At 36.9% G+C, this 15,481-nt stretch overlaps 1 protein-coding gene across 1 annotated transcript in view; it reads right to left on the bottom strand.

Annotated features, from left to right (window-relative positions):
• Nucleotides 1–15,481, bottom strand: part of HTT (huntingtin) — a 78,024-nt gene that overhangs the window by 15,129 nt on the left and 47,414 nt on the right. Inside the window, 12 exon segments of the mRNA XM_010193794.1 lie at nt 530–717; nt 1,526–1,621; nt 1,907–2,084; nt 2,534–2,679; nt 2,876–3,089; nt 4,745–4,867; nt 6,524–6,662; nt 7,906–7,982; nt 8,245–8,421; nt 9,881–10,060; nt 11,321–11,462; nt 12,843–13,050. Of these exon segments, the coding sequence (XP_010192096.1) occupies nt 530–717; nt 1,526–1,621; nt 1,907–2,084; nt 2,534–2,679; nt 2,876–3,089; nt 4,745–4,867; nt 6,524–6,662; nt 7,906–7,982; nt 8,245–8,421; nt 9,881–10,060; nt 11,321–11,462; nt 12,843–13,050 (1,868 nt within the window).

The following is a 15,481-nucleotide window of genomic DNA, read 5'->3' as shown; positions in this document are numbered from 1 at the left end:
ATAAGCATCTAGAAGTGTTTTTATAATGGCTTTGAAGTGTATCAAAACAAAGTCATTTCACAGTACTAACAACACATGGAGGTAATCATGAGGTGCTCTTAAGTCCACATTACAGTGATCAAAAAGAAAAGACTGAAACGCATTGTCCAAAGGATACAAAACAGGTAAGGAAAGAATGGCAATATACAGTCCAAAAGTATCTGCATGGCATACCATTGTATGGTACCACACACTAATACCCAAGTTAGTTCAGACACCTCAGCATCACTGCAGCATTGTGGCACGCAGCATGACAAAAAATGAATTTGTCAATTCAGGTGTCAAAGAAAGCAGCAGTGTAGACTTTGCAGTCTTTCCAGGGTAAGCAATCCCACTGAGCAGAGGGAAATATCAGCCTTAACAAACTGGCTAATCAAACTAGCTAAAGGTTGAAGTCCTACTGACATAAACTTAAGATGCACCATATCTGGATTTCAAAAAGTTGTTCAACAGCTTTTAAAGTCCTGAAAACAGAGCATAATGAACATACCAAGGGAGGCACTCTTGTGTAACTGTTCACTATTGGCAGCCTTGCTAAACTGATGATGATGTTCTTGAGGACAGGAGTAAGAAATGCTGGGATACTGCTGTTTCTTTTGTGCCCCAGTGCCAAGACAGTCTGTAAGCATTCCACCATCTCAGCTACCATTTCACAAGCTGCAGTGATGTGTTTAGTTTCTTTGAGGGGAGAAAAAGAAACTCAGTTTAATGAATCCATTCAAAACGCACAATTTTAGAAGACACAAACAACAAAAAATGCTAATGAAGGAGTATGTTGACTAAGAACAAAGCCGCGAAAAGATGTAAAAAACTAAAATAAATAATACAATTTCAGCTAGTTGAAGAGTACTACTACTACCCTCCCTGCAATACCAGTACCCGAGATTCATCAGCAGACTAGCTCACATGTTAACCCCAAGCAAGAATGGGCCACATTGCATAGAGCATTTGTTAGAATTTAAAGGTACCAAACTCATCCGTTTTCTCATAGAACAGCCTTATAGCTGGCTCTATGCTAAATCTGCCAAGCAGGTAATTTCTGTAGGTGGAAGTGGTATCTTAGTGTACCAGCACAGCTGGATATGGAAGACAATGCTGTCCACACTCACAGAATGCACTTGACCCTCACCACAACACAGTGCTCCCATAATGAATTTGCCCTTCTTGAGAAAAAAAATATTAAGAATTCTACCTCTCCCACATGAATTTTAAAAATCCCACAACACTTTAAAAAGCTCAGTCTGCAGCATGCTGAACACCTAACAGAATCCCCCAAAAGAAAAATCTGCATTAATCTATAACTTTCAAGAGAAAACACAACTATACCTGTTAAAAATATGTGAATCTATATTTAATAAACATTTATCATATACAAATAAGATCTCAGATGAACTCTCACTGTTAAAATAACAGTAATGGAAAAGGTACCTACAAATATTTCTTCAGTGAAAGTTGAAGGCAAACGTGGAATTCATCATTTACTTACTCTGTGTGTTTGAATCAACTTCACCCTCACTTAAGCCTTTTGAAGTATTCTTCTTTCGTTCAGGACTAAGAAGTTGATTACCAGGTTCTACTGCAACTGAATTAGACAAAAATATTTGAAAGATACAGCCAATACATATGTTATATTCCATTTTTCTCCTCAAAACCACATAGTAGGCAAATATTTACACCTCCACGGCATCTGCCAAGTTCAAAAGTAAACACAAAATTTTAAATGAGAAATTAAAATAGTAAAAATAAATTTGTCAAGGAAATAATTAAAGAGGTCTCAGAGGAAATATTCAATACAACTAGCATTTGATCAGCGATGACTGACAACTTAGTAAGAAAATTTTCTCATAGCTGTTCAAGTTGGACTCACCTGCTTCTATGATAAATCTAATGCAATTAATTAAGGAGCAAGCATATGTCACATTAACTGCAGAAGCCAGCAAATTCCAGAGACTGGGCTGCTGTAATGCCAGGCAGCAACAATCCAGAGCAGCTTGAAGATCTATACTTAATGGAATCTGGTCGTGCATTAAGTGCCATGATAGTGCCTGTGCAAAAATAAAAAATTCCCATTAATAGCAAATTCTCTTAAAAGAACTTACAACCAAAGGTGCTTGCTTTTTTTTAACTCAGCAATGTAAAGTTTCATTAGCAAGCTGCACTGATTTTTTTCCAGAGAACAGAATTTATTTTAAGTATAAGAAAATTACGAGCACTACACACCACCTATTCAGTGCTCCAAAAATCAGTGCAGGACCATTCACCCAAATGCCAAGATCATTCCATCATTCAATGAACCTCCCCTTGTAAAAAGCTACCCTTGTCCCATAAGTCCAACTGATTTACTAGCACATGTCAAATAAAATAACCACTGAAGAAATTTCTACAGCTAAGACAAGAAAATTACCCAGACCAAAAGTTACTCAGTGGTGATCAGTTTAAGCCAAAGTTGATCCCTCTCCCAACATTTCATTGCATCTTTAATTATTTTTCTTACCTCTACTGACATAACTACGAATTTCAGGATATCATCCTCTTTGTCAGAAGGAACACGGAGACCAGCTGGTAGTTTTGAGAGTAACAACAAATACTGAGCCAGTGCACGACACAGTGTCATCATAGACTGATACATCACCTCATCTCCTATAAAATAAGACTGGATGAAATCTAGCAGTTCAAATTTTTTCCCCTCAATAGAAGCTTATCAGAATTATTTCATAAGCACTTTATGCCAGGTATCTTGACTGGTTTAAATAGTAAGTTCACGTATTCACAAGACACCTGTAAAGTATCTTTGCAGATGAGAGAATAAACTTAAAAAGACCATTATTTCTATTACCAAAGACATCACTTAGTTTTTTCCAGTAGGCTGATGGCTCAGTTGGCAACAGTGGTTGAAAAACCTGGTGGTTGGCAGGAAGGTTTTGTACAGTGGCAGACACACGATCCAAAGTTACCCTCCGAGCTGTTTCAAAGAGGCTACTCTTCTGGTCTCTTGAGATTTCAATCATACCAAGGCTTAAACAAGGTGCTAATAAGCTTAGGTTGAATTCCTGAAATAAAATAAATAAAAAGTAAATAAATTGCTTTTAAAGAGAAGCTAACTATCCAAGGGAACTATTCTGGCATATTAATATGGTGTTAAATTAACAGTTTATTAATTAACCCATCATTATGACCTCTGCTCTGTTATGCCATAACAATACCGTAATTAAGACCATATTTGTTCCACACTTAAATTCCAAACACTACTGTACTGGAAAGAAAAAACAATATGCTTATTCCATATTTTCAGAACAATATGTTGCCCTGGTTTGAGCTAAACAGAACTAATTTTTATATTTAGTGATTTTACTTTTCAGCTCAGTCTCTTCTAAGTGGCTGATCTTGCTGAAACGAGTAGCATGGCTTTTTCCCAGACAGTGTGTACTGATAAGCCCAAGGCTGCTGTCTCTCCATGGGTGCCATGTCTGCGCCTATGGGGGGGAAGCGGACCCAAAACTGACCAGCGAGGTATTCCATCCCACATACGTCATACTTGGTATAAAGCCGAGGGATCACGAGGGTCTCGAATCCTTCTTCCATCTTGGAGCCCTTCCATCTCAGACCCTTCCATCCATCTCGATCCTGCAATGGCCGAAGTCTGACCCTGCTGGTTCGTCTGCCTCTGATCCTGATTTGTGTGTTCTGCATCCTGCTCCCACCTGCTGCTGAGTCCAGTCTGGGACTTTTCCAGTGCCCTGCTCTGCAGAGCCTCTGGTGATGTATACGTCATTGGGGGAGGGTGGGGGGAGGACTTTATATTGGTTTTGTATATATTTGTACATATCTGTATATATTTCATTATTTTTCCTATTTACATTATTATCCTGTAGTATTAGTATTATTGTTTAATTACACCTGTTAGGTTTATTCTCCAACCTGTGAAGTCTCTCTCCCTTATTCTCTTTTCTCTTTCCCCTTGGGGAGGGTAGAGTGATTAATAGAGAGCATCTGTCCAGGATTTAGTGGCCAGCCCAGCCCGTAAAGTCTCTCTCCCTTATTCTCTTTTCTCTTCCCTTCTGGAACAGAGAGCGTCTGTCCAGGATTTAGTGGCCAGCCCAGCCCTAAACCATGACATATGTGAATAAAGCTTAAGGATTCCTATATACAATGAATCTTCAAGTAATAAGTTTTCAAACAAGTCAAACAAGAATCTTTTCAAAAACAGTTTCCCCTATCATTTCTGCATACCAGCAGCAAATGTAGAGAATCTGAACAAAGTATGTTCTTAGAAAACAAAGTAATAGATACAAGTTGTGCTTTATGCCAAATTTACAATCTGTGGCCAGTTAGTAGCATATTCCAAGTCATCTAGCACAGATACTTTAAAGGATATAGAAATATCTGGCCTTGTAAGACACTGTATGCCAAAATGAGAAGATTATGTAATATGGTAAAACTGGATTTTTGTGATTACAATACATAGTGCACCCAACCGGTATTACTAGAAAGCTACTATTAGCAGCATTGCTAGATACAGAAATGAAACATATCTACTATCTTAGTTTCCAAAATGAAGTGAAAATCAACAAGTGAAATACCAGTATTATATAAATTTGAAATATTATACATTTAAGAATCTAATCTATTAATACAACCCCCAAAAAAACCATTAGAAATAATTACATCCTCTTCAGCTGGTGGTTTCATCTGACAAAGAAGTTACCTTGCTGGCCATGAAGGAGTTCAGGTCAGGCTGAGGAATCCTATTTACCAGCTCTGCACCTTCTAGCAGTGCTGAGTCAGACTTGATGCAACACTGCGACCTCACTAGTGACACATACCAGTCCTTTAAAAATTAAAGAAAGAATTACTAAATATATGTTTTCAGAAAATAATACATTTCATGGGAGCAGGTGGAGAATTGCTCAGTGATATTGAATTGTGGTCTGTTTAATGTGGAACAATGATCTCTTAATGTAAAAAAAAAAAAAAAGCCATCAAAGAAAATAGCAAGGCAAAACAGACAACAGGTGAATGGACCATCTTAAAACAGACCAGTGAATGTTCACTGGCAAGCTGTCTATTTCCATAGAATCTGGATAGAAAATGAGGAAAAAAGAAGCTTAACACTTAGTATTAGTATGCTAAAGCTGAGGAGAGTATCTAGAAAAAAAATTGAATACGCGGTAGTCACACAAACATAGCAGTAATAGTAAAAAACCCAATACTATAACCAAGGAAGGAAAGTTTTCAGATTCAAATAAACCAGCTAATGAAGACAACATCTATCTTCTAACACTCACTGAGATAAATGACGACCATCACACATCACTGCAAATTTACTAGTGGTGAACCTACAGGAAATAGTTAATAGCTAATTTAACTATGGAATATAAAGAGGCTCAGTTATCCCTTTTCTGTGTTTTCTCTCTCATAATTGGGACATTTGCAGATATTAATTAGAATGCAACTAAGCCTGTCATAGTTCAAGGAGCATCTGGACAACGCTCTTAGTCATTTGGTTTAGTTTTAGGTATTCCTACAAGGAGCAGGGAATTGGACTCCATGATCCTTATAGGTCTCTTCCAATTTGCGATATTCTCTGTTTCTATGAATTATGTAGGAGTTGTGCATGAAGCATAAAAAAAACCCCTATTTCCTTTGTGCAGGATTTACAGTTACAGAGGAAGGAGGAGATTTTTTGGTTAATTTGAAGACAAAGTCATGGTTAAATGGTTTCTGTGAACAGTGTTTCCTCCTGCTGTCTAGGTAGTTCCCAGTCTTTCTCCTAAGTCAATGAGTTCCTTCACTACTTGTCAGTCTCCTCCAAACTAATAAAATAATTCTTGCCATCTCAGTTACACGTTTCTCACTGTGTATCACTGCAGCATACAAAGGAATAAAAAGGAGAAACAATCTGTGCCATGGGACAAACTAGAAAGGAAGACACAGGCCTCAAAGGGTGTAAAAAGTGGTGTAAAGCTCTTAGCTTTACACCCTGTTTTGAAATAAATGCATCTAAGTACATGAAAGACAGAAACAGTTAAGTAGTCATGTTTGCTCCTGGAGAGTAATTTAAAGTTGAGAAGTGGTAACTAAGAAGTAATGGTTAATTTCCAAGAGCCAACCAGCAGTTTTCAGAAAATGAATAAAACAGATGACTGCAGTAAACACATCAAGAAAACAAGTAAGAGTATGTATCTGTCTCTACTTAACCTGACATAAATCCTTCCATTAAAGTTATGCAGAGAAACAAAAGTTGACAGATTTCACAGCACCGTCAACATCACATACATGTTTGCACACGCTAATTACTCATTCTAAGTTCAACAGTCAGCCAACACATATGAAATAATTCACTGATCTACATTTGAGATTCATTGACAAGTCTGAGAACATTCATTGCATAGTAAAAATAAGCTGTATTTAAATATTTTGGAATAAGCAAAAGCTTATTTAGAGCCAAGGCACTTTTAGTGACTCTTTCTAAACACAATCTTACTTTGTCTAGAATTACATTCTCTAAAGCCGGTTGGTCTTCTCCATCTAGTGGGTGTGAGGTAACCAGAGGTGAAGGACTAGTTGTGTCTGGTGCTACCATAAGACGAAATCTATCCAAGAGCGAGTAAAGTCTTTGGTGCCTGAAAACAGAAAAACATATCAGCAGAGAGCTAACTTACTCAGCTTTGTAAATAATTTAAAAATAAAAAGACATCCAGTGAGCCAATTCTAATGCAGGGAGAGCAAAGCATTAGGGTCTTAAGTTCTTTGTTGGATATATGCAGTCATATAATGCAAAACTGCAAATTTCAACAGCTATCAGCAGCCAAAACAAATGAACTCAGCACCACCCAACAATAAAGACTTAAATTTAAATCAGGTTGAAAATTTGCACATGCTTAAGCATAAAAATACAAGCTGTTCAGCTTGCTTTATGCAGTAAATGTTTTTAATGAGTAAGAAGAATCAAAGTTAACGTACAGATGATTTTATTGCAGACAAATACATTCTAAAAGATACTGAAGAAGAATCCACAAAAACAGAACCTTTTAAAAAATATTAAGAATTCCAGTTTGTGGATTTAGGTCAGTGTCAAGAGTTTGGGGTATTTTTTCTTGTTTGTTTAGGGGTTTGTTTTGTTTGGTTTGGTGGGTTTTTTATTCCACTACTGCTATTAACAACATGTACAAAGTAACTGGGAGATCTTAAAGTTCTTTCAAAGTTCAAATACAACATTAGCTATGAAGGCACATACTATCAATTTACTGCAATCTTGGGGTTTAGATTCTTTCCCCATACTTCTTTCTTATGTCAAACAACATATATTATCCTCAAAGAGCAATGAAATCAAGAGGAGTAAAATAAGTAAAATTAAATAAAGCTTTTTCAAAAACTGAGTAATTTTCTCCTTTTTATAATAGTTGCTTACTTTTAAACATCTGGGAGGCTAAACAGTTAAAGCTTTCAACACAGCTGTCTGGGAAAAAACACCCTAAAAATCAAACCCACCCAGCTTGTACTCACAAAATTCTGTAAAAGTTTGAGGGGGGAAAAAAAACTGTTTTCAGTAACGCAGTTTTTGTCACGGAATTAATTTGCAGTTGCTGTCTCAAAAGTTAAATACTGAGTGGGATGTGGGAGAAAGACTTTGATGCCTTCAAGCCTTTAGCTTGCTTTAATTCTTAAGCGTATTGCAAATTCATCCAGCACAACTGTCCTTGTGCCAGAATATGCCTGCATATTGTAAGAGAGACTTTACTCCCGTTTTACCTTGAAAAAGGACTCACTATCTTAAGAAAAAAACCCAAACACAGGAAAACAGAGTTCACAAAATTAGTACTAGAACATTACTTTGGGATTTTAACACATACTAGTATTATTTACCTTGTTGCTAATCCACTGTTTTGAAGGTATTCCTGAATTCTATCCAGTTCTTCAACTGGTAACTGAGTAATGCTGTTCTATAGGAAAAACAGCCAAGAATTTTTATAGGTCAAAAATGAGTAAAATGCCCACAAGGACTTTGAACAGATCAGGAAGATTTTAGGCGGATTAAACAAAATGTAAACATTCATGTATCTATATATTAAATGAAAAAAAATCCTTTCCAATGAAATGACTGACACATAATCATATTTTCATGTACTTGAAATTTATTACACTTGATTATACTGCTAGCTCTACCCAGTCTTTTCAGTTACAAATGACTATATTTATGTTTACCTGTAAAGTTGCAGCCAAAAGCATTTCTACCCGACGACAAGCCAGTGTGTCAACCATGCGAGCAAGCACACGGAATGGAGTAGACAGAAGCTTATCAACATACAGTGTCAAGACAGCCCCAGACTGGCTGAGATGTATTCCCTCCAAGCACTGTAAAGTCTTCTTCAGAGTTGTGGGCTAGATGTTGAAACAAAACACAAATAAAAGACAAAAGAAAGAAAAGCTATCAATTGGAACACAAATATCTTAAAGGAAAAGGCATTTACAAAAAACTGAGGCAGACAATTAGCTGATCAATACAATCATCTGTAGATGAACAGGTCTGAGTTACTGGCTTAGTTAATTAACTTTAACACTAAGTTGTTTGATGTTTAACTGTAAAAGCTTATCCTTACAAAGAATAAGCAAGAAGTACAGAGCAAAACGTCTAGGGGAAAAAAGCTAGAGACACATAGGTGGAAATGTAGAAAGCTTAGAAAACAGCGAGAAGCTTGAACTCTTGCTGGAAGAAGGTAGGAACACGAGCACAGTCAAGAGAAGAGACAGTACAGAAATCCAGATAGCATTAGGCATTTTTTGAGCACCTGTTTAATCACAGAAATAGTGATAGGTATGCACGGTTAAAAGGGGGTGCAAAGAATTTTATTTTTTTTAAATATGAGCACAAATTCAGCACCAATAATCTAAAGGGAGAAACGCACACTAGTTTGACTTGTAAAACCAGTATTGTTTTAGAGCAGGCTATAAATAACAGCTAATTTTACTGACTCCCCTGATAATTACCAAACGTTTCACAGAATGACTGTATCTTCCATTCAAACACATTTAGTTTAGTTCATTCTACTGATTCTCAGACACTAAAGCCCAGATTAATTTCACTTAATTTTCAAGTATTTTACTCACATGCCTAAAGCACTAATGCAATTGCACTGGATTTGCACGGAGAGAATAGGAAGAGACAGGAAACATTACCAGGCTACTCAGAGTGCGGCAGCATCTCTGCACATTAGCTCCAGAGGAAGCCCAGGAAGTGTCATTTCCTACCGAGTGAGTTCCCAGGATTAAGAGGGACACCATACAACCTTACATCTCTATAAAACATCATCCACTCCTTTTAATTTGAAAGCTAAAATCATCAGTGATTCATACACTGAATATCTGAAGCAGTATTTTCCTGACCAAGAGGCTACAACTTGTGGGGCAGATTAATGGGGAAGGCATGATCTTGCAAATAATTTCATGCTGTAAGGGCTTATGAAGGTGGACTGGTTCCTATTCCTGCCTCTATAGCTAGTAGTTCCTGCTATTTAACCTACCAAGGTACTGAAATCAAAAACAAAAGTTGCAGCTTTACTCTTCAAATATTTATTATGTGGGGGCAATATCCAGGAAGGAAGAAAAGCAGCTTAAACAATTCTACTTGAATTCATGGATTTAATGGACTAGAACACATCTGATACTGAAGTTGTTAAAATATTATAAGATTCACTACTTGCATTTTTAAAGTGACTAAAAATAAAATTAGAAGTTGATAAATGACCCAGAAATGTCAGAATTTGCATACTTATCAGTTAAACCTATGCTGAAATATAAGCCACTTAATTCTTCTTAAAAAAAGTCAAGAAGTTAAACTTACAGCTGCAAGATTCTCACACCGTGACTGAATGGCCTGGATGAAGAGACCGCTGGCTGCTGAATTCCTGTGAACAGCACTAATAAAGTCTTGTACTGGAGGCTCATGGGACAGATTAATCAAGTCTTGAACATGATTCACAATAAGCCAGGTCAAGTGTTCTGAATCATGTAGGTTTTGACACTAAAAGAAAAAAAATCTGATTCTAGTAACATCCATGTTAAGCATTTAATTACTAAAATCTTTATCTGACACAACATAATGTTTTTCTTCTATAATTCTGGTAGCTATTTTACAATAATGACATCAAATATCTGTATTTTAATACCACCATAGTTTTTACATGACAGTTTTTCCAAATGCTTTTGATCTTGCTGCAAATTCAGAGATTTATAATGAATTTATAGTATTTTTTAAAAAAACACTAATACTCCAGGTTAGACCAAGTAAATTGAGAAGGCTGATTCAAAGGTGGCACTTTTAATGAAAAGCTGTTTGAAATAAACATGCACACACACAGTTTTCTTCTAAACTGTGATTTTCATTTAGGCTGCTTCTTAAAGATTTCTTATTACTACTGGCCCTAAACACAAGAATAGTAATTTCTGGAAAGCAAATCCAGATAGATTTGTCAATAGCTAATTTTAGACCTACCAAGGTTATGTGTATATCAACAAGCAGTGCAACACAACCTGAAAAGTTCTGTAGAACTAAACAGGTGATGCTGAGAGGCTGACACTCCCCATTATAGAGAATTTTGAGGGTTTTACCTTGGACTACACCTAATTGGACTCTGGTGACTGAATATCCATTAATACTTGAAGTGCTTCGTAAACATAGCTTTTGGTTTAGTTGCATCTGAAAAGAACGCAGTTTGCTTGCCCCAAACTGCTCTACAACGCAAATCGAAGTATTGCAACTAGGTATTATGGGAAGACTCACTTCCAGAGTTACTAGGGAACTAAAATGTTAATATATTGAGGCAGGAAGAGGCCTAAGCCACAGGAACTGCTTTCATTAGAGAACCAAAATGGAAGTTAAATGTTCATGTAAAACCCCTCCTCATAAGGCATAGAGGCAGAAGTTTTTGCCTCCTAGACACTGTGCACTGCAACAGATGACAGGAAGTCTGACACTACTTAGTGTGCTCCTAGCATGTCACAAGTAAGGCGTATGATACCCAGCAGATAATTCTATTGGCCATCAGGTATCCTTTACAAGCCAAGAGAATTCTCAGGTTGGAACAGAAACAAAATGCCAAACGAGGTCACACCTAAGCTTACAGACTCACCACCTGAAAATAAAATTACTTGTTTCACAAGTCTTCATTTTTCACCTATGAACCATACAGGTTCAGCTAAAGTACATCAGTTATGAAAAGACTGTTAGCCTAATAAAATAACTCAAAACTACAGTTATAAAATTCATCAATGCAAAACTTACAACATAGTCACAAAAAAGAATGAGTGCTCCTCTTCTCACTATCTCTCGATTGCACATGCCACGTTTAGATTCTAAATCCGATTCATCACTGTCTCCAGAGATCTGAGGGCTAAGCAATTTAGTAGTAGAAAGACTGTGTCTCCTGCAAGAAGCACATTATATTTTGTTGCTATTTTATGACTATATTTTATTACTACTGCTATTGAAGTATTAACACTCAAATTGCTTGGAATATCCTGTCAATGTCCTTACATAATATTTCTTTTCCTTGAAACTTCATTAAAACACTACATTGCTTTGAAGCAGACATTTTGTTTTCTGTGAGGTCTTTACTTTCTAATAATTACAGTATCACTTTTTTTGTTCCATGCTTATTATTTCCTTGTACAGTCTGAAGAACTTCCAAAGAACTAAACGAGTTATTTAGAAGAAAAATGTGGGCTATTGCATCTCTGGGAAGATAACAGAAACTGATTCTGTATTTAATTCCTCAAGCCAAACCAGTGTTCTTGAGCACTTAGTCCAGTGTCAGACTGAACGTGATACCCAACCAAGAAAACGCAGAGGTGATACTGGCAAATCAAAAATGGTAACTGCAACAAATAGCAGATTTTAGTTGATCTACTTCGCTTGTAAGCCTGGTAATTTCCTCAAATTAGATTATTTTTTAAACATCATGAGGTTGAATTGAGGCAAGAATTCCACATTTAAGCAAGTACTGATCCACTCAGGTTGTAGAGCAAGATTTGTCTTCCCCAACATTCACTGCACAAGCACCGAAGTATCTCAAGTCAGCTGTTAATCTCCCCCACCAGTTATTGCAGAGGGTGAGACCCACACAGGGGATTATCTTCCCTACTCCTAGAGCATCAATCATTCCCATGCCTAATAGGTAGGATGAACTAACTTCAGACCAAGAGATCACTAATTTTACACCAATTCTCTGAATTCCAAACAACTAATGTTAAGTGAGGTTACCAGGGTACTTAATGCTAAAGCATCAGCATGGTGCTGATACCACGTTTTGATAGCATTTAGAATCAGACCCACAAAGAACAGATAAAACTGTAGTTAGTTATACTGATCAGATTGTATTTTCATAAGCATGGCAGTGTATATCATCTGCACTGGCTGGTTATTTGCTAGAAGGTGAAATACGGTGTCTCCAATATTTCATATTTCATGTTCCTATGAATATTTTTAGTTATTTCCATAACTTTAATCAAACATAGTACACAGATGAAGCTTTCTTGGCTTAACAGTGGAGAGATTACCTGGCAGTTCTTTTAATGAACAACTGAGAGCAGGACACATTTCCTTAGTTTTGAAGACATACTGATATCAGAACAGACGATATGTATACACTTAAGTAAATGCAGAACTATCTACTTCAGAATCCAAACAGTACTATTCAAAAGGCTGACAGGCTTAGCAGATAAAAAGCTACAGTTTTAAAATATAATTTTAGCAAATATAATTATGAGACATACTGCTACCACTAGGGATCAAACCCAAACCTTACTTTGGGGTTTGATGCACTTCTGACCACCAGTTGTAGTTGGTATAATTGACAAGAAGCAGGATTTGACACCAGAGGAGAACTAAAGAAGGATGTGTGGGAATCATGGACTGAACGAGGTCACTCAAACTTTCAAGGGTATAGAAACTACCATCAGATCCGTCTCCTGTAAAAAGTCTGGTGGCTGCAGCTGTGATTCTTCTAAACATCCCTGAAAACAAAGAAAAGCAAGTTAGAGTAACTGCACTCTAGTCTGAATTCTGAAGGTTAAAAGTTATTGAGGCTACTTAAAGAATGCAAACCTTGTTTCATAAGCCACCACCATTCCTGGAAGAAAGATATATCCTAAGTGGTTTTATAAATGTAAGGCAAGTCATGGAGTTTGCTCAGTGTGTAAACCAGTAATGACCAGTTCCCAGACTCAGTAAATAACATTTTAGAAAGGTTTCATTACAATTCAAGTGTATCTTCTCAACTTTTTCTGTCATACATCAAAAAGTTTATCCCATTAAGATTGTCAGTTACAGACCAGGATTTTGAGGGTTTGTTGGTTGGTTAGTTTAGTTATAAAGTAAAACACAGCAGTTCTATTAAAGACCCATGCTGTAACTACTATTCTACATGCTGAGGAAGATCGTTTACAAGTATCTCACTTCAGATGAGGGCTTCCCAAATACATTCAGTTGAAACTCAACTGATAAGCTTCCATCCAATTTCTAAAGTGCAAAACGCAAGTGTTTTTAAGTGGAGAAAAGTCACTACCCTGCATACTGAATACTCAGTACAAAAGCTGAATTTTGCTTCCTGACTTGCTGATTCTGCAATCACATGCCAAAACCAAAGGCGGGAAAACAAGTGAAAGAGACATAGTTGTCTAAAGGTACAGGACACAGTTTCTATGAGAAGATCAGAGAAAAAAAGGTTTCTTCAAAACCAGTTAGAAACCAAAAGCTAATCAGAATAATTAAGGAGATCTGTATTGTCTGCTTGCTTGCAGACAGAGAGAAAAATGAAGCTGTAATTCCACAGCCATGTGGACCAGTTTAAGCTGCCCTCAGGACTGATAAATACACAATGTAAACAGCAAAGAATGGGAAAATGCCTCAAAACTCAAGTTCAACTTAATAGCAAACCAGTGCTGTTCACATTCCAACTTCCTGCATTTGCAGTAATTGCACCATCTAGTGACTTTCTACAGTCATGAAGTCATATGTGCTAATCTTTTTACTTTGAAGTTAGTAGAAATAAAAGGCATAGACAAAAGTAGCACACTGAAAATGTCCATTTCCAATCTGGTAGCTTCCTATAACTGAATACATAGGAGTCAGTAATGCTCGATTTAAAAAAAACTGTCACGGGTGAGAAGACAAAACATTCAAGTACAATAGTGGTTAAAAATGACAGAAGACATTAGTCTGTGTTCCCAGATTCAGTCACTATAAGCTGCACCTGTAGTTAGGAGAATATAAATTAAAAAGAAAAAAATTGTAGAAGTTTCAATTGGACATAAGTATTACAAAACCAGGCACTTGGTTAACCCTAAGCCTAAACCTGAAAGAAAATGCTATAACATGAAATACAGCCCAGGTGTCTGAACAGCTTTCCTTCTACTCTGTTACACCGTATAAGTTAACCACATTACTACTAAGGACTAGAGTTGATCTGTAGTCTTAGATTAAATTCATTTCTAGATATCATGCAACACACATACCAAGTGCTCTGCATAAGTATTTTAATATTTAATTTTGCATTAAAATGTCTACGTAGAACCTGGCAAGACTCAGTGCAGCTCGGAAGCCAGTTGCTGCAGAACTGGCTGAGCCCTCTCTTTCCATTATTCGCAGCTCCCACTGTGGAAGAACCCACTTCCCTGATTTTAATCACCAGCTTGATTTTCTGATTTCATTGGTCGGGGCTTGACACCATTTAAACACTTACTCTATATCACCTTGGCATAAGTTATCTGTTATAATACTAGTTTCACATGTTTCTCCATAACAGCAATTAATGGTATAAACACTTTAGTTATTATTGTAACAGACACATGGGAAAAGAGAACTATCACTCACTACATCCAGAGTCTTGTGCCCTAAAGCAGGCTTAAAACAAAGATCAAGGAAGGCTCTGGTAACTATCACCATATTTTGTGCCTCTGCACTCACAATCCTGGAGTCTTTGTGGCAAGAACCTAGATTTGGAAGACTCCATTTCTTAAACCAAAGTTCTGACAAATCAAAAGACAAAACATCCACCACGGCTGCACAAACTCACAACACAATTCAATTGGTTTCCCATTTACTTTTCTACCTGTCACTGAAGACAAGCAGGAGGAAAGCTACTGAAAGTTAAATCAAGGCTTTGATAGAGAACCAGCTGAAGTCCCAGAACACTTCCATCAGCACTTTAAGTCTACATCCATCATACTTATGTTTGCAAGAAGCAGCTCTTAGCAATGACAGGAACAGAACTAAGGGGTGCTACTATTAGGAAAATAAGACTAAGGAATCAGGCTAAGGACTAAGGAATCACTAAAGAGCCAGAGATTGGATATCTAGCAGAAGACACTTAATGCAGAATTCTCAAACCTGAAGAAAGGAGCTCAAGACCAGCTAGCTGGAACAGTACTAGTTTTCCTACTTTTC

The sequence above is a fragment of the Mesitornis unicolor genome, unplaced genomic scaffold, assembly GCF_000695765.1.
Source record: "Mesitornis unicolor isolate BGI_N332 unplaced genomic scaffold, ASM69576v1 scaffold5061, whole genome shotgun sequence".
In the NCBI taxonomy this organism is placed as follows: domain Eukaryota; kingdom Metazoa; phylum Chordata; class Aves; order Mesitornithiformes; family Mesitornithidae; genus Mesitornis; species Mesitornis unicolor.
The sequence above is the reverse complement of the archived record's forward strand: the minus strand, read 5'-3'. Positions and strand labels throughout refer to the sequence as shown.